This window comes from Camellia sinensis, chromosome 5 (assembly GCF_055761805.1).
Source record: "Camellia sinensis isolate YWXY chromosome 5, ASM5576180v1, whole genome shotgun sequence".
In the NCBI taxonomy this organism is placed as follows: domain Eukaryota; kingdom Viridiplantae; phylum Streptophyta; class Magnoliopsida; order Ericales; family Theaceae; genus Camellia; species Camellia sinensis.
The window spans coordinates 27,076,496-27,103,025 of record NC_138965.1 but is presented as its reverse complement, the minus strand read 5'-3'; the positions used below and the strand labels follow the sequence as shown (position 1 = coordinate 27,103,025).

Below are 26,530 nucleotides of genomic sequence, written 5' to 3'. Positions count from 1 at the left end.
ATGTACATTATTGACAAGCAAAATATCATCAACATACAAAATCATAAATATAAACTTGCTCCCACTGATCTTTGGATGTGTACACTAATAAAAAATATTTTCTTTAAATCCAAAGGAAAAGATAGTATCATAAAAGTTAAAATACAATTTTTAGAAAGCTTGTTTAAGTCCATAAATTGATTTCTTAAATTTGTAAGTCACATTTTCATTTTTCTCAATAGAGTAACCTTTGAGTTGATCTACACAAAATTCTTCATCTAAACTCTCTTTTAGAAAATTAATTTTCACATACATTTAATGTAACTCAATATCATAATGAGTTACTAATACCAATGATTCTAAATCAGCCCTTTAAGATACAAGTAAAAAGGGAATATCTCATTGTAATCAATGTCTACTTTCTGAGTAAAATCTTTGGTCACATATCTAGCATTATATCATTTTATATTGGTTTCAACAATAAATATTTTTGTATCCTTAGGCAATTCAATGAATCCCATATTTCATTCTAGTCCATTGATTTCAATTCATCATTCATGACATCAATTTATTTAGTAGAATCAATACTTTCTATGGCTTGTGACAACAAAACCGAGTCTTTACTTATCCCAATATTATAATAAGATTGTTATAGATATACCACATAATCATTCGAAATGAAAAATCTCCTTACCTTATGAGATCTTCTTATTATTTTTTCTTGTGGTTTTTCTACAACTTTTCATTGGTGATAATTACATTGTGGAGTGATTGATTACTTATTTATTGTTCCAAAACATTAAGTTGTTTAACTATTATAGAAACGACAATTTCCTTCAAATTATAAGTAATGATACTTGTACCCAAACTTATTGAATAATCACATTTCATGATTTATCACTCTCATTGATTTCACCATTCTTATTAAATTTGATATTATCGGTTTCTGCAATTCTTGTACTATGTCCAAGATAGTAAACTAACACCCTTTGAATATTCAAGATAATCAACAAAATAACCACTGATTATTCTAAAATCTAATTTCTTTTCATGTGAATCAATAATTTTAATTTTGTAGACAACCCTAAACATGCAGGTGTCTTAAGTTCGGTTTTCTTTTTGTTCACAGTTCAAAATGAGTGTTTGGAATTGCCTTATTAGGAACCCGATTCTAAATGAAAACTATATATCATAACGACATACATCCACAATGTTATTGGTATTTAGAAATTATTTAACATACTCTTAGCCATATCAAAGTATAATAATACTTCTCAGCTACATTATTCTACTAAAGCATTCACAAATATTATGTCTTGTATAGAGTTTAGCAAATAGATTTGTGTTTTGCATTATCTTTATGATTTTCACATTTTTGTTTAATTGCCTTCCTTCCTTGATAATGTACACCTCAATAGTGTCCATTTACAATAAACCTTTTATGAAATAAATAAAAAAAATTATAAAGTGAAAATTCATCTATAAAAGTAATAAAATAATTTTATTTACCAAACATGAAGTGTTAAAAGAGCATATTAATGTCTATTTGAGTAATATAAAGAGGCCCTGTATATTTTGTGGCACTTTACTTAATGTGATTAAATTGTTTTTCCTTAATGTAACTCACACACCCACTAAAAGCAATAAAATCTAAATTCAAAAAATCTTATCTTTAATAGTCTTTATAGCTTCTTCTTTTGTTCTTTTTTTTTTTCCTAGAAAAATAGTACAATCTTTTATACCACAAGTTTGAGGAGTTTTCATTTATCAAGTTATATTTAGGACCAACATAATAATGCAAGATAAATTAAAATTTTTAGAAATCATTAAATTTTAATTTATACAAACAATCATAAATAATACCAAAATTAACAAAAGATGTATTTAGAATAAATTAAACTTTTATTCTAAATTTTGAAAATAACCATCAAGGTTAATTAAGTTTGGACAAACCAATAAATAATTTTCAAAATTAGAATGAATATAAATTTTTTGAACAAAGTCTAAATAATGATCAATGTCCAAAAAATAAATAATAAACCCCAATAATTTCAATTGAAGTTTTAACATAAATGGTTTGAAGATAATTTTGCACTGTATTAAATACATGAGTAACCATTTTCTTTCTTATGAGACTGAAAATCTTGAGCAGACTCATTTTCTTTATGTGGCTATTTCTTTATGTCCTTTTCTAAGCATTCTCCATTTTTTTTTCGCCTCCTTGAATTATAAGATCAATAAATGATATCGCAATTACTTAAGTTTTGTCTCTTGTAACGCCCCGAAATAAGAGACAATAAACCATCCATCATATTCATTAAATAACAACACATACATAAATAATTATCTTCCATTACTTTCCAATTAAGTTTACAAAAGGGTAACATATGCAGATATACATTCACAAGTCTATCACTGAATCTATAGCATATGTTACAGAATAAAATGAACATCAAGCAATTAAGAAGGGCCCTAAAGGCTTACAGTTTTCCAAGACTGTGTTTGGTTACAACAAAATGAATTTAATATCCAATACAGTTAAAACCCTAGGCTTGTACAAATAAATACAACAAAAGAAACAAAAAATGAAGCTCTTGCTTCCAAGTCCTCCCAAGCTATTGCCTTGGCGGAGGCATATCATCAGTACCTATAGCGATCCTGGTTGTCCCTTTACTGTTCTGTTGTATTCCGGACTCGGTTCCGTGAAGTTGGTAATTGTATCTATCTTGTTGTCGTCCTTTAATTTCACTTGATTGAGTTTTAGGATGTTTTGGGCAGGGCTGTTACAGGTTATTCAACATGATGTTATAAAATGTCTGAATGTTATTGTCAAAGACAAGGCTTGGTTATGGCACTTGAGGTTTGGACATCTCAACTTTGGTGGCTTGAAGCTTTTATCAAGTAAGAAAATGGTGAGAGGTTTGCCAAATATTGATCATCCCAATGAAGTTTGTGAAGGGTGTATTCTTGGTAAGCATCATAGATCGAGCTTTGCAAAATAAGTGAGGTGGAGAGCATCAAAGCCCTTGGAGCTTGTGCACACCAATGTATGTGGACCTTTGAAGCCTATGTCAAATGGGAAGAATAGGTACTTCCTTACTTTTATTGATGACTATAGCCGAAAGACATGGGTATACTTTCTAAAGAGGAAGTCCGAGGTGTTTGATGTTTTTCAAGGAGTTCAAGACACTAGTTGAGAAGCAAAGTGGCTACTATATTAAGGTGTTGAGATTCGATCAAGGCGATGAATATACATCCGATGCTTTTGAAAATTATTGCAAAGAGCATGGAATTATGCATCAAGTAACACCATCATATACGCCACAATTGAATGAAGTCGCTAAGAGGAAGAACAGAACAATCTTGGATATGGCTAGAAGCATGTTGAAAGAGAATGTGTGCCTAGAGGGTTTTGGGCTGAAGCCGTTTCATGTGCTGTTTACTTGTTGAATAGATGTCTAACAAAAAGGGTTAACTTGAAGACACCGAAAGAGGCTTGGAGTTCATTCAAGCCAAGTGTTGCTCATCTATGAGTATTTGGGTGCATTGTATATGCTAAAATTTCGAAAGCTAGAAGAACAAAACTTGATGACAAAGGTCAAAAATGCATTTTTCTTGGCTATGGTGATAGAACAATGGGGTACAAGTTGTACAACCCCATCACTAAGAAAGTTATCATGAGTAGAGATGTCATCTTTGAAGAAGAGGAAATGTGGGATTGGAAGCAAATAGAAGCCCTTAAGGATATTGAACTTATGTTTGAAGAAGAAGAGGTTGAAAATCCAAATGAAGTTGAAAGAGAGCCACAAACTCCTCCACATGGGTCCCCCTCACCTTATAGAGGTGATTCCTCATCACCATCATCATCATCGGAAGCTAGTTAAAGTGAAAGGCCAAGGAAGACAAGAAGCTTGTGAGAGATTTATGAAGTTGCTGAAATTGATGAAGACAACCTAAACTTGTTTTGTTTTTTTCATGGATTGTGATCCACTTAGCTATGAAGAAGCCATCCAAGAAGAGAAATGGAAGAAAGCTATGAACGAAGAAATCAAGGCAATTGAGAAAAATGACACATGGGTGCTCACTAGCTTACCACAAGGCCACAAATCAATTGGTGTGAAATGGGTCTATAAAACAAAGAGGAATGCAAGTGGTGAAGTGCAAAGATGCAAGGCAAGATTGGTTGCCAAAGGCTACAAGCAAAGACCCGAAATTGATTACGGTGAAATATTTGCTCATGTGGCTTGTTTAGAGACTATTCGATTGATGATTTCTCTTGTCGCCCGTCATAAATGGAGTATTTATCAACTTGATATGAAATCAACGTTTTTAAATGGCTTCTCTTGAACAAGAAATTTATGTCGAACAACCCTTGGGGTATGTCAAAGTTGGGCATGAAGATAAGGTGTATAAGTTGAAAAAAGCCCTTTATGGGTTAAAACAAGCACCACACGCATGGAATGCTAGAATTGACAAGCATTTTTATGAGAATGGATTTGATAAATGTTCTTATGAGCATGCTTTGTATATGAAGACGGATGCCAATGGAAATGTATTACTTGTGTGCCTTTATGTTGATGATTTGATCTTCACGGGGAACAATCCTAAGATGTTCAAGGAATTCAAGATGAGTATGATTCGGGAGTTTGAAATGACCAATATTGGTTTGATGTCTCAATTTCTTGGCATTGAAGTTGTGTAAAGGGAAGATAGAATTTTCATTTCTCAAAGTGGCTATGCAAAGGAGATACTCAAAAGATTTGGGATGGAGTCTAATAATCTGGTAAACACTCCGGTAGAGAGTGCATTAGAGCTAAGGAAGAGCACCAATGGTGGCAATGTTGATCCAACTTACTTTAAAAGTTTGGTTGGAAGTCTCCGGTACCTTACTTGCACTAGACCGGACATACATTATGGAGTTAGACTGATTAGTAGATACATAGAAGCATCGGATCAATCACATCTCAATGCGATAAAGAGGATTCTTTGTTATATCAAAGGTACTCTCAATGATGGTTTACTTTATTTATGGACTAATGATTTTACACTTGTTGGATACTCCGACAGTGATTGGGGAAGAGATTTGGATGAAAGAAAGAGTACTTCAAGTTTTGCTTTCTACTTGGGAAATGATATATTCACTTGGTCATCTAAAAAGCAAGTAATTGTCACTTTGTCTACTTGTGAAGCAGAGTATGTAGTGGCTAATGCCACTGTTTGTCATGCTATATGGTTAAGGAACCTATTGAAGTACTTAGGATTTCCACAAGAGAGCCCCACAAAGATTTTTGTTGATAATAGATCGGCAATAGCCTTGGCAAAGAATTCGGTGTATCTTGAAAAGAGTAAGCACATTGACACTCGTTATCATTTTATTTGGGAACATGTGAAGCAAAAGGAAGTGGAGCTAGTTCATTGCAAGGCTTATGATCAAATTGTTGACATTTTCACAAAGCCTTTGAAGCATGATGTATTCAAAGGATTGAAGATGATGCTTGGTATGAAAACTTTTGAAAATTGGGTGTAAGAGGGAATGTTAGATATTGTAAACCCATTTTGGGGTGTTTGGTTTCATGTGTATTGGGTCTTTTTATAAAATTTTTATACTTTTTTACTTGTAAGTAAAATGTGCTTCTAAAACATTTTAGTTTTTAAATAAAAAAAACAGAGACAAAAAACATTAGAAGGAGAAGAAAAACGTGAGAAAAGAGAAGGGTTTTTTTTGTGTGTTGCTCTGTACAAGGTGAAGGGGAAAGCTTTGTAAAGCTGATTTTTTGTGTAAAAGCGGCAGATTTTTGATGCCCAGATAAGTATTTACCGATGCTTTTGTTTTTCTGATTATTTGTGCTGAAAGTTGTTTGCTTGAAGTTGAAAATCTGTGCAGAAAATTCAGATTGTTGATAGCTGTGTTTGTGCTCTTTTTTTGGCCCAGCTGTGGCTGTTTTTTAATGATATTGTGCATGTAATTAATTCCCAAATTTCCCCAACAGTAACCCTAATTTCATATATATCTTGTTGTTTGAAAAATGATAAAAAGTTGCATTTAAAAATAAAAAAATTCTTTGTTTAACGTTTGAAAGAAGTTGTATATCTCTTGATGTTTGTTGTATATGTGTTGAACATTTTTTGAAACTGTGATTTCAATCTGATCCAAATTGCATCCCATTGGTTTGGTCTAGTTGGTTGTTATGATCTTTATAATTTTATTTTATTCTAATTTTTGTGAAATTGTAAATACCTATTAATCTGAACCAAAATATAGTGTGACTCTTGGTATGTAAGCCTTTTTCCATTAACGGTTGGACTCTCACTGGGCTATTTTACGAAGTAAAAAAATGAGTTACAAGATACAATAGAGTTGGTTTAAGGGACTGAAGAGGAGCCAGTCACTTGTTTTGGTTAACACCATAATAGAGACTAGGTTGGAAAGTATGGGAAATTTTTTTTGAAGTTAAACTCCTGACTCGATATCCATCTAGAAATATGTTTGAAAAATTATTTTAGGTTAAGGTCTCATTTAGGAACATACTGTTTTAGTGATTTTTTTAGCTTTTTAACTAAAATATGAGATGAAAAAAATTATGATGTTTTGGATGCCTTTTAAGTTTTTTAATAAAAAAAAAATGTGCAAAAAGTAGAATGAAGGGACATGAATCTTTAACTTTTGGGTATTTGTTAGCTTTTTGACTTTTTTTTGTGAATTTTTTTTTTATAACTTTTAGTCTATTTTAGTTTGTTGCCAAACGAGGCCTACATCTTTGAAAAAATTAATTTTTTTTCATCTTTAGTGGATCGTTTTTTTGTTTCAAATGAGCATTGTTCCGGCCTATAGTAGTATTTGTAAATAATTTTACAATTGATTTCTTCATATTTCTGTAGAAGTAACAAGGTCACTAAGAGATATACTACCAGCTCACCACCTTTTCAAGATTGAGTGATTCTCACTACTTTCAAAATTACTATTAGATGTTGGAATGCAAAATTATGAGTTAGACGTTTTTTAAGCCGGTGGCTGCAAATGGTTTTGAGTTTTATATATATTTTTTTATTATTTCTCATAATTTGTTTTGTATCTTGTTGAGATTCAAATTAGTTGATTCTTCTCTTGGCCTTTTATGTTGAAGGAAATTGTCTCTTTACCCAAATGGTGATAAAGGAAGAAAAGGGGAAGTACACATCTCTCTGTACTCGGTAATTGCAGATACATCTAATTTACCTTTTGGTTGGGAGGTCATTGCAAGTTTCAAATTGTTTATGTATTATCAAATTCAAGACAAGTTCCTGACCATTCAAGGTAAGTAGTATTTTTAGTAATTATTTATTCTCATTTCAATTTATATAAGGTTTTAAAAATTTTGTGATTCTAATCCAATGCGTAGATGTCGATGGGAAGTTAAGACGCTTTCATTTGATGAAAACTAAGTTGGGTTTTCCCCAATTACTCCCACTTAGTACTTTCAATGATGCTGCTAATGGATACCTTAATAATGATACATGCATGTTTGGAGCAGAAGTTGTTGTTATGAATTATGTTGGTAGAGGTGAGTGTCTATCGGTTGTGAAGGGACTTGGGACTTACACTTGAAAGATTGATATCTTCTCGTCTATAGCTTATGAAATTCTTTACTTTGATGTCTTCACTATTGGAAATCGGAAGTGGTATGGAATGTTTAACTTTGCTCTTCTTAATTACAATTAAGCTGTGTTTGGTTTATGAATTTGGGGAGGAACTTGAAAAGGGAAATGGAAAAGCGAAAATATATGTATATTTCATTCACATTTCACCTACATTTTTCCCTTTCTCTTTTCAAATCCATCATCAAATACATGAATCAAACACAACCTTAATAGATTGATATTTATGGCTTGTTTTAACAAATCTAGCAAGGTAGGACTCCATTCTGAAGGTTACTCATCGGTGAAGGACAAATATCTCTCCCTTTGTTTAGTCTTATTAGAGGATTTGAAATCCTTTCCTTTTGAACGAAAAGCATACACAAAATATAATTTCTATGTGAGGATCCAAAACCCTTGTCGGGATGAGGAATTTACAAGTGATACCACATTTCTAGTATTTTTTGCTCAATTTTGGCTTTTAGTTTTAAATTTAGGGCACTTATGGGCCGATCTTGTTGACCATACTTATTTACCTACAAGTCCTGGTTGAAAACTTTGTCATTATAATTTTATTCATTAATAGCCATGAACCTTACTCATATTCATTCACTCACTTACCAAAATTCACCATCCTCTTCTGTATACACAAAGAACATGAGAATTTGATAAATTTATCACTGAAAAATAAATCTTAATTTGAAAACAAAGGAGGCAGTTGATATGGTGGTTGTGTAGATCAACGATGGTGAAGTATAGATCTACAACGATGGAGGTGGATATGTGATGGTGGAGGTGGTGGATGGACGACGTCGACGACAGTGGTGGTGATGGGTAGACAGCTGCAATAAACAATGGTGGTATGAAGTTTTGAAAAAATGGTAGAGAGAGAGAGGGGGGGGGGGGAGGGGAAAGAAGAGAAGAGAATATAAAAGAATTTTATAGGTAATTTAATGAGGCAGGACTTATTGGTGCATTAAAAAGGTTAATAGGACTTAATGGTATTTAAGTCTCCTTAATGGAACTAGTTGGTAATCACCCTTTTAAATTTTGCATCAGTTTGGTTAAATGAATAACACAAATTATGGTTTTTGAAGAAAAATTGTGTCTCAGTTGACTGAAGTTGACTTATTAAGTTGAACAAGTTAATAATTTTACTTTTAAAAACATTACACATGCCATTGCCATGCATATGTTTTTTTTTTTATAAAAAAAACAAATAATTGTAATCAACGGAATGAAATTGAAATAAATTATAAATTTAGGGTTAATATTGATTCAATTGAAATTATAGTGACTAAGATAGCATGAGGGTTATTGTATGGGGGCAATGGGTGTAATTTGTTTTATTTATTATTATTATTATTTTTTTTTTTGGAGTTTTAATGTTATGTTTGTATCATGGATTTGGGTAAAATTTTTAAAAAGAAATGAGAAAAAGTGATTGAAATATAGATGAGATGTAACTTTATTTCATCCAACCGCACATTTTGTTGACAATATGTTTTTAATTCCATTTTATTATTGGTCAAATCCAAAAACTAAAGGGAGTTTTTTTTAAAGTCCCCAATAATAGAAATTTAGAGGATAAAGGATACTAAAAAAAAGCATGATGCCTCAAGTCCCTAAAAGAAAAAACGCACCCTTTGTATTCAGATTTTGAACCAAAATACTCTCCACAATCAGTAGAGAAAAATGAGCAATGCTAGATAGGAAATTTTCCGACGACTGATCTCCATGAGCGACACTAGAGTTTCATCATAATCACGATTAACATTAGGGTTTCATCTTCAACGTAGTTAGGGTTTCATCTTTAGCGAAAATCTTTGCGATTCTTTCCTCATAATTCTCTAATGCATTTTCACTGTCCATCCTTGAGTTTGTTCATCTTCATCTTAGTTCATCTCTACTCGTAATTAGGGTTTCATCCTTACCACCTCACCCTGGTAAGTGTTTATATTACTCAACTAGTTTTTCTTTGAATCTACAATTGATTGCATTTTATATTTAGCGCTGTTGAAATTAGGGTTTTGATTTCTTAATAATAGGCAGATAAATTTCCAAAAATGAAATTTATCTACCTTTTGAGCTTCTTCTTGAAGCTTGTTGTGTGCTTGTATTTGTAATTTTCTCTAGCATTTGAAGTTTCTTTGATGACATTAGACTCCTTTTACTTTCTGTGGCTTGCTTGATATTCTTTGGTTAGTTGTGTGCTTGTGTGTGTAATTTTCTCTATTATTTGAATTTTTTTTGACCATATTAGACTCCAATTAATTTCTGTAGCTTGCTTGATTTTCTTTGGCTAATTGTGTGGATGTGTCTGTAATTTTCTCTGGGATTTGAATTTTCTCTTACCACATTAGACTCCCATTAATTTATGTGCCTTGTTAGATTTTTTCTGGCCTTTAAATTTTTTCTGACCACATTAGACTCCCATTAATTTATGTGGCTTCTTTGACTTTCTTTGACTAGTTGTGTCTTTGTGTATATAATTTTCTCTGCTATTTAAAATTTCTCTGGGATTTGAAATTTTCTGTGGCTAGCTTGATTTTCTTTGGCTAAAAACCACTTAATACTCTCTTCTGCCATTTGATTTTCTCTAAAATTTACTTACTATTCTCCTTTTGGGCATCTTCTTGAAGCTAGTTGTGTATGTGTAATTTTCTTTGCAATTTCTTTGGAATTAAGATATCCTCTTGAGATATGAAATTTCTCTGGCATTTTTAATTTCTCTGACCATATTAGACTCCCTTTAATTTTCATGGCTTGCTTGATTTTCTCTTACTAGTTGTCTGCTTATGTGTAATTTTCTTTGGCATTTGAATTTTCTTTGACCACATTTGACTCCCATTAATTTATGTGGCTTCTTTGATTTTCTCTGCTTAGTTGTGTGCTTGTGTGTGAAATTTTCTCTAGCATTTGAAATTTCTCTGTGATTTGAAATTTTCTCTAGCATTTGAAATTTCTCTGTGATTTGAAATTTTCTTTGGCTAGCTAAAAACCACTTAATACACTCTTATGCCATTTGATTTTTTGTGGAATGTACTTACAACTCTCCTTTTGAGCTTTTTCTTGAAGGTAGTTGTGTCCTTGTGTGTGTTTATCTGTGTAATTTTCTTTGCAATTTCTTTGACATTAAGATAATATCCCCTTGAGATATGAAAATTCTTTGGTATGTTTGATTTTCACTACCTATAACACACTTAATACTCTCTTGTGCCTGTTAAGTACTGATCATAACACTTCTTATTGACTGCTTCATGTTTTCATTGTCTAGTAATGGGTAAAAGAAAGAGCACATTTGAGGCTGCCAGTTATGAGCTGAGATCGATCTCAAAACGCAGCAGCAAAATGCCAGAAACACCATTTTAAAAAAAAAAAAAAAAACAGAAGTCTCTAAAGCTTCTAGTTATGTGTTGAGATCTAAAGGCAGTAGAAAAACATCATAAACACCACAAAAAAGGAAAAAAAGAAAAAGAAAAAAGAAAGTCTAAGTCCAAGAGGTAACTAGCATCAAGAAAAAGACACCAACTGCAAAGGCCTCAAGCTTAAAGGGAAAGAGATCTGCCAAACTTCAAGGGAAGAGAGCAAATTACAACACTCAAAATCGATCAAATCTCTCATCTGTTGTGGTTTTTTTTTTTTTCTAAAACACTTGAGTTAAATTCAAACCAACTTATAGAACTCCACAAAACCCTATTTTGGTATTTGATCTAAGCTCTAACCACAGGAAAGATGAATGCAAAGAAATGTAGAAAGTCAAATGATGATATAGTTGCAATAATCCAAAGTTACAATGAAAAAGACAAACATTCACCATTGGTAGGAAGAATTTGACATTCTCAACGAATGACATGACCTTGATTTTTGCATTGGAAGGTGGTAAAGGTACCATGTTATTAAGATACACAAAGAAGCCAAACACACCATTTTGAAGGCGAAGATTTCCAAAGGCAACAAGGCTAACTGGTCCTGTATTGAAGCAAGTATTGACGAAAGCAATGAAAAGGAAGTTGCCAAATGACTTTAAAGATGTAGCAGTCATTGTTACCCCATGCTTGTGTCTATTTATATTTTTGCAACAAGTGGGAACTCAATAGGGTGGGTTTTTGTCAAGTATGTAGAACCCTTTGAAGTAACAAAGAAATATGATTGTGTAGAAGCAATAACAACAACATTGACTGATTTAATAGAAAAACATTGCACAAAACTTCAAAACAGGGTGTGTGATTGCCTTGTTAGTAAGTATAATTTCATTTAAATTTATATTTATCATATTTACATTTTTGTGTTTTAGTGAAATTTAAATATTTCAATTCTCATCACAGTATTGGCTACAACAGATGAGAGATTCGATTGGTATTAAATGCTGTAATTTGTTCTCTTCCCTTGAAGTTTGACGGGTCTCTTTCCCTTTGAGCTTGAGACCTTTGCAGTTGGTGCCTTCTTCTTGATACTAGTTGCCTCTTGGACTTGGACTTCTTTTTGTATGTGTGTGTGTGTGTGTGTGTGAATGTGGTGTTTTTGGTGTTTTGCTATTGTCTTTAGATCTTAACTCATAACTAGCATCCTCAGATGTGCTATTTCTTTTTTCCATTTCTAGACAATGAAAACATAAAGCTGTCAGCAATAAGTGATATGATCAATAATTAACAAGCACAAGAGAGGGGGTGAATTGGATTTCTATAAATAAAAACTAATAATACCCTAATAAAAATAGCAACTAGTATAGCAGATTGTTAATTAATGAAAAGTAGATGACTAACAAGAATGATTAAGCACAATGATAAAATATCAAGGAAGTATAGCTGACCAGTAATGCAGTATATGAATAAGATGATTTGAGGCTTAATAGATTATGATTTAGATAAATTAGCAAAGGATTTAACTATATCAGGTAAGTAAAGAGATTTGATGATTAGCACAATAACAACAAATACTAAAACAATTATAGCAGCGATAGAAATGTAAAGAGAATAGGGAAGAGGAGGCAAACAAATTTATAGTAGTTGAGCTTTAACGAAGCCTATATCCACTCCTTATGCTTCACTTGAGATTTTCTACTATCTTCTAGCTTCACAAGGGTGCTAGCAACCTTTTCACAAATCAGAGCAATTCTCCACAGATTTTACACAAACTTTTCAAGTTTAAAACACTTGCAAACCTTAAGTGATTCTCAATCACTCTCAAGGAATCAAAATACTGAGTGTACTACACTCTTACAAGATAGAAATGAAGGTGTTTTTTCTTTCAAAGAAAGCTACAAGGATAATTTTTCAAAGATAGATACATAATATTGAAGCTCATAATGTATATCAGTAAAACCTCACACAAGCAAATAGGCTTAAAACTAAAGGTTCAGTTATTGATTTCTAAAGAAGAATGAAGAACTCAGAAGAGTAATGCTTCTGATACACACAGAGAATAGAGTGTGTGATTGATGAAAGATGGGGAAATGTTTAGCACGTTGTAGCTCTTGCTATATGTCTGTATCAGTGTCTTGTTCTCTTCATTTCCTAGACCTCTATATATAACAGAGGTGAGTGCTCTGTTTACTCTAATAGTTCCCATTCTTTTCTTCCCATTGAAGAGATGGGATGGTGATGGAAGAGAGATTATATAAATCAATACTCAGAGATTCTCTGTTGCCCATGTGTATTTTGCCCGTTGAATGATGGGTGAGAAAATATAGAATAAATTCTTTTCTACTCTTAGTAACTGACAGGTTTTGAGCATTACACAGAGGTGGTCATCCACCTAGATGTCCACTGTAAGCATTTGTACATGATGGTTGTCTACCCGGATGTTCGATCGAGTCCCGGTTGTGAAGGATAACTGTAAAATAAACTGATAGAGAGAGAGCATAAATTGTGTATATATTATGATTGATATATTGATTGATATATTTTACAAATGGTGAGTGGCTCATTATATAGGAGAGGGTGAGTGTAGTAGGTGAGGAGTAGGTGGTGGTAGGTGATGGTAAATTGGTGGTAGGTGATGGTAAATTCTAACAGCCCCCCGCAAACTCAAGGAGGATAGAAACTAACCAACTTGAGTTTGAAGAGAGGAACAAAACAAGAAAATACATAAAAATAAAAAGGATAGGTGACACTGTATGGTCGTGTCAGACCATTGGTGAAGACACTGGATGGTGGTGTCATAACGTTGTAGAGGACACTGTATGGTGGTGTCATAACGTTGTAGAGGACACTGTATGGGGGTGTCATAACGTTGTAGAGGACACTGTATGGTGATGTCATAACGGTGTAGAGGACACTGGATGGCGGTGTCAGACCGATGTAGAAGACAGTTTATGGGGTCATGTCGGACCGTTGTAGAAAACAGTTTATGGGGTCATGTCGGACCGTTGTAGCAGATAATGTTGTGACAGTTGTTTTGACAGTTTACAGAGTCTTGCTGGACCCTTGTAAAAACTAACCGAAATCAATGTCGGGACAGTTTACAGAGTCTTGTCGGACCCATGAAGGAGCTAACCGGAATCAATGTCGGGACAGTTTACAGAGTCTTGTCGGACCCATAAAAGAGCTAACCGGAATCAATGTCGGGACAGTTTACAGAGTCTTGTCGGACCCATGTAGAAACTAACCGGAATCTATGTCGGGACAGTTTACAGAGTCTTATCGGACCCATAAAGGAGCTAACCGGAATCAATGTCGGGACAGTTTACAGAGTCTTGTCGGACCCCTGAAAAGTCGCACCCTCAAAAGGGGTGCCCAATCTTTCAAAAGGCGTGCCATCAAAACGCGTGCCCAATCCATAAAAAGGCGTGCCATCAAAAGGCGTGCCCAATTCATCAAAAGACGAGCCATCAAAAGGCGCGCCAGACACGCGGCGATGCACGTGATCGACAGTGCGCGTGTCGGCCTCTTCGTCATGTTCTATATAAATCAATGTGGAGGCTGAGAGAACATGTGGAAATCAAACCAGTCTGAAACCTCTGAAAATCCTTTGAAAAAACTCTTCCGTTTCTGAGAAAGAGATTCTGGAACACTCTGTTGCCATTCTGTAACCAACCCTTCTCTGAAACACTCAGCAACCCATAACATGGCCTCGTCTTCCCGTTCAGCTACCCAGAATATGGCCTCTTCGTCCCGTGGTCTGCTCACTCTTTTTCCCGACCTCAACGAGTCAACAAGAGAGATAACTGGTGCGGTGGCACTGGAAACTCAACCAAGCGCTCCGGAGTTTGCTCCGTTGAACTTTCCTATGCGGTCTGTGGAGCAAAGAATGGCAGTGCAGTCGGATGTGGAGGCCAATCAGTATACATTGAAGTCATGTGTGGAAACCATGACTGCGGTTACAAATTTGTCGAACCGGCTGCAGAGTAGGACAAATGAGGTGCAGCAGTTAAACGCCCAACTGGCTCTGCTCCAACGCATGTATAAGGATGCGCGAGCAGAGATAAGTGTGCTAAAGGCGGAAAACAAGGAGCTGAAGCGGAAGGCCACCGTTATGTTCCGATTTGGAGGGCCGTCATATGCTGCAGTGGAGGAGCAGGGAGTAGTGATCATGCCCAGTGGAGTGGGAAACACGGAGGCAACACCGTCAAGGGCCACCCAGGACGGAGGCAAGAAGAAGAGACCGGCGGCAGAGTAGAGAAGAAAAATCCCACTGTTTCGATTTGTGTTGTTGTTGTTGTTGTTGTTTTTTTTTTTTTTTTTTTTTTTTTTCTGTGTGTGTGTGCGTGTGGTGTAAAATGGTGATCGGGGTGGATCCCTGAGATGAATAAAATATGGTTTGGTGTGCAGTTCGTCTTCTTCTTCTGTTTGTTTGTTTTTTTTTTTGTTTTTTTTTTTTTTGTTTTTTTTTTTGTGTGCAAAGAAAAGATAATGAAAACAAGGTTTCGTGATCCACGGTTTTGTGAAAACCTGCAATGGTTTTTTTTATTTATTTATTTATTTATTTTTAATAATAATAATAATAATAATAATAATAGAATATAGTATAATAGTGTGGTGGGAACAAGCCTACGAGGAAAAGTAAGAGTATTGAGGTGCAAATCAGAGCCAGCTGTTTGTTTTTTTTTTTTAATGCAAACATCCTTGGTGGTATATGAAAACTTGTGTGCTGGTTTTGTTTTTGAAAAGTTCCCACGTGGGAGCAAACTATGGTGTTCCCACGGTGATTTGTTTGAGGTGGTATTGCGTTGTATAATATATTATAATATATTATAATGGTGTGAGGTGAATGAGTACCTATGTAGGCATGTGGATCTGTGGCTTCAACAAATGCAAGTTTTGGGCAAAATCAAGAGCCACAGGGGCAGCAACAACAACAACAACTTGGTGGGTCTTCTTCTTCTTCTTCTAGGAGAGAGATAAATGCTTTGATGGGTACTGACGACACTGTCGTTGCGAGATGTGAGATTCAGGATCAGTAGATGGGTAACGATGAAAATGAAAACAACTCGAGCTTCTTGCCGCCATCGATGGACTCCGATGCCATTGTCGACACCATCAAGTCTTTCTTCCCAATGGGTGCTTCGGCAGAGCCCAATTCGTCTGCTATGCAGTTTCAGAAGGAGTTGGGTGTGAAGGTGGTGGACTCGAAGAAATTTCAAGGTATGTGTAGAAAATTCTAGCGGACTAGGCTGAGGACCGGCGGGCGGCTAAGGTGAGGTTGCCGCCCGCCGGGGAAGCGAAAATACTAGGTTCTAAACCCGCTCTGATACCATGTAAAATAAACTGATAGAGAGAGAGCATAAATTGTGTATATATTATGATTGATATATTGATTGATATATTTTACAAATGGTGAGTGGCTCATTATATAGGAGAGTCGTTGAGCATATTGCTGGTCTAATAGCTAGAGCAACTTAGACTGAACTGGAGCTGAACTGGGTCTAATTTCCTCCACTGGTCATCTATGCAGTAGAACAAAACTGAGGATTTTGGCCTACTTGGTCGACTACCTAGTCGTCCGACCGATCGACTGCCCCTCTGTGGGTTGGTCTTCTTTTGTTATTGCTCTCTGTTGTTGCTGCTATGGTGTACTGGTTTGGTACCTGTTCAAGCTTCATTTTGAACTCAAAAATAACATCAACGCAAGATAAATTGATATGGATAAATTATAAGATTTTAATCAATTTAATTCTTTCAAATAAATCAAAACAAAATTATCAAAATATATTATGTCTAACAAAAATGATTACTTGGATTGTTTTCCCTTGCCTCAGCAAAATACCATCATAATTAATCAAATGACAAACAAGAATCCCCATATGTACTACCTATTGCCTTTTCAATTCCCAACCAACCACATTTATAACTGATTGAGACCCTATGCTTGTCTTCATTTCTTTGACAACATCTATTGGATGAGTTAAAGGCTTTACACTTAAGTTTTCAAGTATCATCCCAGAAACTAAACTGGAAATCATCTTACAATGTTTACTAGTACGAACTACCACCCCACATGTATGCTGATTGTTTAAAGTTCTTATGTAGAAGAGCCCATTTGTTTTTTCAACTGAAGCATGTACATGCTACATATATGCCCTTGATTCCTTATATGCATATTCTGCAGTAACCCTTAACTTGTTATTTTTAACATACATAAAGTCAAAACCAACCTCAATAGCATACTTGCACAAAACAATATGGAACTCAACCACGCCACCCTCAAACTTTTGTCCAACACTTCCAATATTAATTTGCCAACCAATTGAAAATAACACCTTTTCGTGGTGTGAGCAAAACTTAGAAAGTGAATTCCTTCCAATATCCACAAGCCTATCACATTCACTATGCGCAACATCTATCCAATTAGACTCTGCTTCATTCTCTTGATCAGAAATACTATACCTAACAATTGAAACATCAACTATATCAACACCACGTGTACAAACAACCCTTAGCATATTCACAAAATTAATATTATTTTGAATCATACAATTTGGATGGCCCATAATACTAAATGAAATAAAGATTGTTTCAGATTTCAAATTCTCCTATATTTTACACAAAATGCCAACCAATTCCTTTAAGTTCAATTCACATGAAACATTAATGACAATAGTATCATTCCCATATTTGCGCAGCAACAACATTGCCCTATTCATTCAAACTGTAAAAAAAAAAAAAAAAAAAAAAAAAACCTTGTTCAATATAAATAATTTTGGAAATCACATAAAAACACATAAAAAAAATAAATATACAAACTTACACAATAAAGAAAATAATAAAATACTGTATAACATATGGAAAACGTAAAGCTTTCGTTTATGTATTCTCTATGAATTACAAGTACATATATAGACTTTCATACATAGATCTATTCTAGGAAATAATCTAATTTAGGCTGTGATTGTGATTGACCCAAAATTGGTGCAATCTCATCTAAATACAGTAGGCAATTTACTTCCAATCACCCTTGATTTAGAACTTATGCCAACACTCCCTCTCAAGTTGGTGAAAAGATGTCGCCAATGCCTAACTTGTCAAGTGAGTTGTAGAACATTTTACTTGAAACACCTTTAGTCAACATGTCTGCCAGTTGATCTTCTGATTTAACAAATGGAAACTGAACTATCCCAGCCTCGAGCTTTTCCTTGCTGAAATGTCGATCCACTAAAACATGCCTTGTACGATCATGATGGACTGGATTGTGCTCAATACTAATGGCTGCTTTGTTATCACAAAATAACTCCATTGCTGAAGCAGGTGGAAAACCAATTTATGTAAGTAACTTCCTTATCAAAAGGAGTTCGCAAAGTCCCTTATTCATCCCTCTAATCTCAGCTTCTACATTAGAAAGAGCTACTACCTTTTGTTTTTTTACTCCTCTAAGTAACTAGGTTTCCTCTCACAAAAGTGAAATATCTTGACATAGATCTTCTGTCAATATTGTCGCCTGCCCAATCGACATCTGTATAACCACCAATATTTAGATGATTATTCTTGGAGAACATAAGTCCTCTTCCTGGGGTTGACTTCAAGTAAACAACTACATTCATATGATCTTTGCTAGGATAGTGCATGAATTGACTTACAACGCTCACAGCATACGCGATATCTGGTCAAGTATGTGCCAAATAGATTAGTCTCCCAATTATCCTTTGATACCTCTCTTTATTAGCAGGTAGCTGATCAGGATACTCTCCTAGGTGATGATTCTGAACAATTGGAGTGTCCTCAGCCTTACAATCAAGCATCCCGATTTCTGCAAGTAAATCCAACACATACCTCCTTTGGGATAGAAAGATGCCTTTCTTTGACCAAGCCACCTCAATTCCCAAAAAATACTTTAACCCACCCAAATTTTTCATTTTGAATTCGGTGGCCAAGTATTCCTGGAGATTAGAAATCCCCTCAACGTCATCTCCAGTAATTATCATATCATTAACATAAATAATCAAAGCTGTTATCTTTCCCTTGCAGTGTTTCAAGAATAGTGTATGATCTGAATTGTTTTGCTTGAAGCCATAGTTTCTCATATCCAGTCTAAACTGTCCAAACCATGCACGGGGAGATTGCTTCAAGCTGTACAATGCCTTCGCTAGTTTACATACGACTCCATTTTAAGAACATGAAAACCCAAGTGGAATATCCATATGTACTTCCTCATTGAGATCACAATAGAAGGCGGCATTCTTTACGGTAAACTGATGCAATGGCCAATCTAGATTAGCTGGAAGAGACAATAATACCTTGACTGTGCTCAATTTTGCCACTAGAGAGAGTCTCTTTATAATCTATGCCATAAGTCTATGTGTACCCCTTCGCCACAAGTCTTACCTTATACCTCTCAATAGATCCGTCAACCTTGTGTTTGATAGAAAACACCCATCTGCATCTGACAGTCTTTTTCCCTTTCGGCAGAGGCATAAGTGATTTTTCTGAAAAGCAGCCATTTCCTCTTGTATAGCATACATCCATTTCGGATCACTCAAGGTATCTTGTACTCAGTTAGGAATACGATCACCAAACAACTGGTGTACAAAGGTTTTGAGCGGATCTGACAACCTCTGAGATGAGACATGATTGGCAATCAGATATATGGATTTCTTACTCACATGATCTGGAGAGTACTGGTCTGGTGGTTTTCCACGGTTATGCCTGAAAGGTAATTGATAACCAACAGAAGTATCAAATGCAATAGCCGGAGGAGGAGTAGTTACCTTATGAATATTCTTAGGAGATTGATCGGTCTCGGCTACTAGAGGTTAATGAGGGGGGTCTTCATCTTCAAGACTTCTACTAGGTTCTTCTCCATGGTCAGCCATACAAGCTGGTGTAGTTATGATTCCTATTTAAGGTTTAGTCACACCCGATAAATCAATAGGAGCTGCTGCAGGAGTAGTAGAAGCTGTTGTAGCCTTGGGAGAAACTACTGTTACTTTTATTGCAATTGTTAGGAAATCGAAATTAGCCCAATTCTGCTCAGCCCAATTATGCTCTTCATGTCATATCCCTAAAGAGAAGAATGGGACATTGGGGAAGGAAAAAAGAACTCAAAACTCTAGAAATGTGACATCTATGGTAACATAAGTATGTCGGGTGGGTGGATGATAACACCGATACCCTTTTTGATGCGTTGCATATCCTAGGGAAAAAAAAAAACGCAGAGCGCAAGGATCAAGCTTAGTACGCTAAGTTTTATGGAGATGTACAAAAGTAACACACCCAAATATCTGAGCGGGAAGCATCAGGACAGAGGGTAAAGGGCCATGGTGAGAGAGAGCCTGAAGCGGTGTTTGAAACTCCTAGACTTTGGAAGGCATGCGATTCAAAAAATAAGTCGTTATAACAATGGCATCTGCCCAATAACTACGAGGGGCGTGGGCACCAATTAAAAGGGCCCTAGCAGTCTCCAAGATATTTCAGTTTTTGCGTTCAACCACACCATTCTGTTGAGGAGTGTTAGAGCAACTTGTCTCATGTATGAGACCATGGGTGTTAAAATAACTTTTTAATGCATTGTTCACATATTCTCCATCATTATCGGAGCGGAGAATCTGAATTTTGGCAGAGAATTGAGTCTGAATCATGGTATGGAAATATTGAAAATAGTAAGCACGTCACTCTTATGTTTCAACAAATAAACCCAAGTCATGCGAGTACAATCATCTACAAAGGTCACAAACCAACAAATGCTAGAAGGGGTTGAAACTGGAGAAGGTCCCCAAACATCGGAGCGTACCAAAATAAATGGAACATTACTTTTATTCAAACTCAAAGGATAAGGCACACGGTGACTCTTTGCCCAAATGCAAGTTGCACATTTAAAGTTTGATTCACTGACATCGAAAAATAAATCAGGTAACAAATGCTTCAAGTAATAAAGGATGGATGCCCCAAGTGATGATGCCATAGCCAAAGCTGGTGTCGTTGCACATTGGGCACTTGTTGCACATTGGGCACTTGTTGCACATGATGAGCTTGGTCCGCACTGAAATCATCCATAAAATATAGCCCTCCTCGCCTAGTACCACGACCAATGATCTCCTTCGTGAGAAAATTCTAAAGAAAACAAAATTTGGGATATATTAATGCACAACAATTTAATTCTTCAGTAGCTTGTCCCACAGATATTAATTTACTTGAAAGGGATGGAACAAGTAAAGTATTTGACAACGAGAGATGTGAAGAGAGAGAAATAGTGCCGGCTCTTGTAACTGGATACATTACTCCATTGGCATTAGCAATATTCACTCATTTTGGTGAGTAGTACTAGTAAAGTCATTAGAGTCAAACGTCATGTGTTCGGTGGCGCTAGAATCAATTATCCAACCATTAGAGGCATCCTGAGTTGAATTAAATAAAGCGTAACCACAGTTACTTGAATCACTGAAAGAGGTAGAGCCACCAATGAGAGGAGAAGTACTTGGGGATGTCTGAGGGTCGACATGTGATATAAGGGACAACTACGGACCTACATGTGCCAAAGCAGCTCATCCCGAAACACTGTTGACAGTAGCATCATGTTGTTTCCAAGGCTTTGAACTCATCCCACCAGTCTGGATACCCATTTAATTTAAAGCAAGTCTCACTTGTGTGTTTTGTCTTACCACAATAAGTACACCCATTACCTTCAATAGACGACTGCCCAGATCTACGACTTGGAGATGATGAACTAGAATTGGGTAGCATCGGACTAGACCGATTATCACCTGCAAGTTTCCCAACTGGGACCATTGACGGCTGTAGCATCGAAAGGGAAGAGAGTGGCTGTTTCACAGTAGGTGGATTTGAGCGGGTCCCTCCTCGAGATGCCATAGCAGCACCAATTTGTTCATCTGTTCCGGCCATCATCACGGACTGCTGTGAATCTTCGTGGCGAACATAGGCATATGCCTGTTCCACAAAGGGGAACGACTTCGTTAGGAGTACGTCGCTACGAACCTTGTTGAGCCGATCGTCTAAGCTGTCAAGAAAGGTATATACTCGATCTTCTTGTAGAATCAAAGTAAATTTTTGAATATCAATGATACAGACCATCAGATTGGGACATCGGAAATGGATCTCCCTCTATAAGGCCTGAAGGTCGTTGTAATATTTTTCAATTGACCCACCACCCTATTGCATCTTGGTCACCCTTTTCTTGAGATCGTATAACCTGAGATATGTCTGTGCCGTCGAAAAAAGTCGTGGTAATTGTGTCCCACACTGCTTTTGCCGTTGAGAATTGAATGAAGTTACTAATCATGCTTGGTTCCTTGGAGTTGATTAACCACCCCATCACAATTGAATTTTCAGTCCTTCATTTTCGCCATGTCAGGTCGGTTTGTTGGGGCTGTGGAAGATCTCCACTAATATATCCCAGTTTATCCTTGCCGGAGATATACATCTCCAAAACCTAGGAGCAAAGAGCATAGTTGGTTCTATCCAACTTGATGCCGATTGGTGTAGTAGAAATTTCATGGTTTGGTGTCTGGTTCTGAGTTAGGGTCTGGGAGAGTAATTCGGTCATTCTAGATGTTAGGTCTTCTAGGGTTGGGTTGGTAATGGAGTAGTTGTCTTTAGGTGGATTTTCCATAGTCGGCTAGGTCTGGTGAAGGTGTAGAGGCGTGAAGCAGAAACCCTAGGATCTCTGCCCTGATACCATGTAAAACATATGGAAAACGTATAGCTTTCAGTTATGTATTCTCTATGAATTACAATTACATATATAGACTTTCATATAGAGATCTATTCTAGGAAACTATTCTAGGAAATAATCTAATTTAGGCTGCCATTGTGATTGACCCAAAATTCGTGCAATCTCATCTAAATACAGTAGGCAATTTACTTCCAATCACCCTTGATTTACAACTCATGCCAACAAATACAATGTCCAGAGAAATTTACAAACTCAAATTCACTTTGAAGATCATAGAAACAAAAACACATTCACATCAAAACGCATAATGCTATTTATTCCTCAAAAACATAGAGAAAATCTAATTTACTCACAAAACTTTCAATTAATTTCCCAATCTATACATCTAATCCAAAGAAAATTAAAAATCAAAAATAACAAACTTATAATAACATGGCCATATAAAATTATTAACTACAGATAAAAGTCCGGAGAAAATTACATACTTATAATTGATAAGCATGCTAAGCACAGAAAAAAATCACAGAGAATTACTAACTATTCTACAAAAACATAGAGAAAATCTTATTTGAGCATAATTCCACAAATTCCATTTAAATTACTAATCCATACATCTAGTCTAGAGAAATTATAATAACATGTCTATAGAACAAATCAAAACAGGAATTCCAATGCAAATAGAAAAAGCATAAAAAACAAAGATTGAACTCCACTGCAAATTGAACAACAAACAACTCAAAATAACTTGCAATATCAAAAAATACACCAGATCAACTCCACTGCAAAAATCAACGAGCAACAAACAACTCGAACAACAAACAAGATCTGGAAATCAACGAACACTGAATAAACGAAGAACGCGATCAAAACAACAAACAACAACACGAGCAACTCAAAATCAATTCCACTGGAACAATGAACAAAGAATTCGAAATAACCTTGAAACTGAATTTGAAATCAGAAATTAAAATCCACTCTCCACTTAAAAATCAGAAATCAAAACCTAATCCCTACCAAAATAGCAAAAATATAATCTTCAATTACCAAATCAAAATCAACGTAGTTATATAGGAGGGAAAATTAGGTTTTACAATATGAGAAACGGGTAAAGGACCTTAACCATAAAAAATAAATATAAAAAAATATTGTGGATCTCTCATACTACCCAAAATTGGAGGGCGGTGTTAGATTAATTTTCCCAAAAATAAACTCAAATCTTTATTATAACCATGGGATTCTTTTTCTTTTCTTTTTGTGTGTGTGTGTGGAGATTATGCTGATCTTTTTTGTTTACACAAATCGCTTTGATAGTCAAACTACAATTATTGAACTTTTCACTTGTAGGTTCTAATTGTTTTCCTTCAAGCTCTGCCACTGGCAGTTGGCATTCATTCTTTTTGCTGTCTTTTCTTCGGGATGCTTCCAAGGGCTTCCTTGTGAATAATACTTTTGGTTAAGGGATTTGGAAAGGGATTTGAAAAAGAAAAGGAAAAAGGTAGGTGAAATATGAATAAAATATACCTACATTTTACATAGTTTCACACACTTTTTTTTCCCTTCTCTTTCCAAATCTCTTCCCGAATCCCCCAACCAAACACATCGTAACTGATGAAGCCGAAGTTAGTTTTGTATCCACATGTTAGATATTTAGCCGTTGTTTTTGTTTTGCTTCGTTAAATAATCCCTATTTGTTAGGGACTTAGTTAGCATTTGATCTATTCATTTGGAGAATCTCATAAGTCTTGGGCTGTTAGAAGTGGGATAGTATTTTCCTTGATTTTTTATTCAGTTTGTTTCTGTAAGCCTATTTAAACTAGGTCTCTGATTTCATTCAATTATAAGTCAACTTTTCACAAGTATTTTGCACTACAGTATTCAAAGCTTTGATATTTAACATTTGGTATCAGAGCTCCATCAAGGGACCTGATTATCAAAGAAGCAGCAGTCTTCCCACTTGCAACCACAAGATCACATGGCATCAGAAAATAGTAGTTTTGTGCAACCAGTAATCCCTCACTTTGATGGTCACTATGACCATTGGAGCATGCTGGTGGAAAACTTTTTGCGATCTAAAGAATACTGGGGTCTTATAGCAAACGCTATTGTTGAACCAGTAGACGATGCAGTTCTAACTAATACACAAACGAAGGTTCTCAAAGAACAAAAGCTGAAGGATTTGAAGGCAAAGAATTACTTGTTCTAGGCAATAGATCATGCCATCCTGGAAACCATCCTCAAGAAGGACATTGCTAAAGAGATTTGGGACTCCCTGAAAAATAAGTATCAAGGCACGACAAGGGTCAAACGTGCACAACTTCAAGCTCTTCGCCAAGAGTTTGAGACTCTTCACATGAAGGGAGAGGAGTCAGTCAATGATTATTTTGCAAGAACACTGGCAATAGCAAACAAAATGTGTATTCATGGCGAGAAAATGGGAGATGTTGCAGTCATTGAGCAAATGCTTCGCTCAATGACTCCCAAATTTGATTATGTTATATGTTCCATTGAAGAATCGAATGACATTGATAGTATTTCGATTGATGAGTTGCAGAGCTCATTGCTGGTACATGAACAGAGGATGACTAGGCATGTTATGTTGGAGCAAGCCTTGCAAGTTTCAATTCATGGAGAAACGTCCACTGGGAGAAGCAAAAGACGTGGCAAATTTCAAGGAAGATGAAAAGGTAGAGGATGCCAGATTTCCTACAATCAAGGAGCACCATTTGACAAGGCAAGTATGGAATGATATCACTGTCATAAGCTTGGCCATTTCCAATATGAATGACCTGACAAGGAGAATGATACAAAGATGAATCTTACTGAAACTGAAGAAGAGCTACTTTTGATGGCGTACATCGACAAGAGGGAGACTAAATCAGATGATGCATGGTACTTAGACTCTGGTTGTAGAAATCACGTGAGTGGTAACAAACTCTTCTTCTCTGATTTAGATGAGACTTTTAGAAAGAATGTAAAACTTGGAAACAATATTAATATATGTGTCATGGGGAACGGTAACATTAAAGTTCTGATGAATAATAATATGTACACTATTACTGGCGTGTTTTATGTTCCAGCACTCAAAAATAATTTGATTAGTCTTGGTCAGTTACAAGAGAAAGGTTTTGCCATCATCATTCAAAAGAGTTGCTGTCAAATTCATCATCCACAAAAGGGCTTTATTGCAGAGGTCAAAATGACAGGAAATCAGATGTTTCCTTTGCAAACTCAGACTGAACATGCTGATTAGATATGTCACAAATCAACAGTACAAGATCTTGCATGGTTGTGGCACTATCGATATGGGCACTTGAACTTTAATGGGCTAAAACCCTTGCAACAAAAGAAAATGGTGAAAGGACTTCTACATATTCAATCTCCTTCAAAGATTTGTGAGGATTGCATCATTGGCAAGCAGCATCGTGACCCATTTCCTAAAAAGAGTGCATGGAGAGCCACCCAACCACTGCAGCTAGTCCATTCAGACATTTACGGGCTAATTAATCCAACATCGAACAACAACAAAAGGTACTTCATTACCTTTACTGATGACTACAGTCAAAAATCATGGGTTTATTTTTTGATAGAAAAGTCTGAGGCTATTGTTGTATTTAAAAGATTTAAAGCTCAAGTTGAAAAAAACTGGGAAGTCCATAAAGGTTTTTCGTACTGATTGTGGAGGTGAATTTACCTCACATGAATTCACTAACTTGTGTGCGAGAAATGGTATTCGTAGACAGCTTACTGCCGGATACACACCACAACAGAACAGTGTGTCAGAAAGGAAAAACCGCACGATCCTAAATATGGTGTGAAGCATGATTGCAAGGAAGAACATTCTTAAGAGTTTTTGGCCTGAAGTTGTAAAATGGAG

The 26,530-nt window shown here is 35.7% G+C and overlaps 1 protein-coding gene and 1 long non-coding RNA gene across 2 annotated transcripts in view; both read left to right on the top strand.

Moving 5' to 3' along the window:
- The first annotated feature begins 4,744 nt into the window (after nucleotides 1–4,744).
- LOC145791287 (secreted RxLR effector protein 161-like) lies at nucleotides 4,745–5,506 on the top strand. Its single transcript, XM_082871631.1, has one exon. The coding sequence runs from the start codon at nucleotides 4,745–4,747 to the stop codon at nucleotides 5,504–5,506; it is 762 nt and encodes a 253-aa protein (XP_082727757.1).
- Nucleotides 5,507–7,138: 1,632 nt separating this feature from the next.
- The window catches only part of LOC145790508 (uncharacterized), a 39,180-nt gene continuing 19,788 nt past the window's right edge, over nucleotides 7,139–26,530 (top strand). The window contains exon 1 of the long non-coding RNA XR_014329273.1: nucleotides 7,139–7,273. This is a non-coding gene — a long non-coding RNA (uncharacterized LOC145790508). The remainder of the gene's footprint in view (nucleotides 7,274–26,530) is intronic.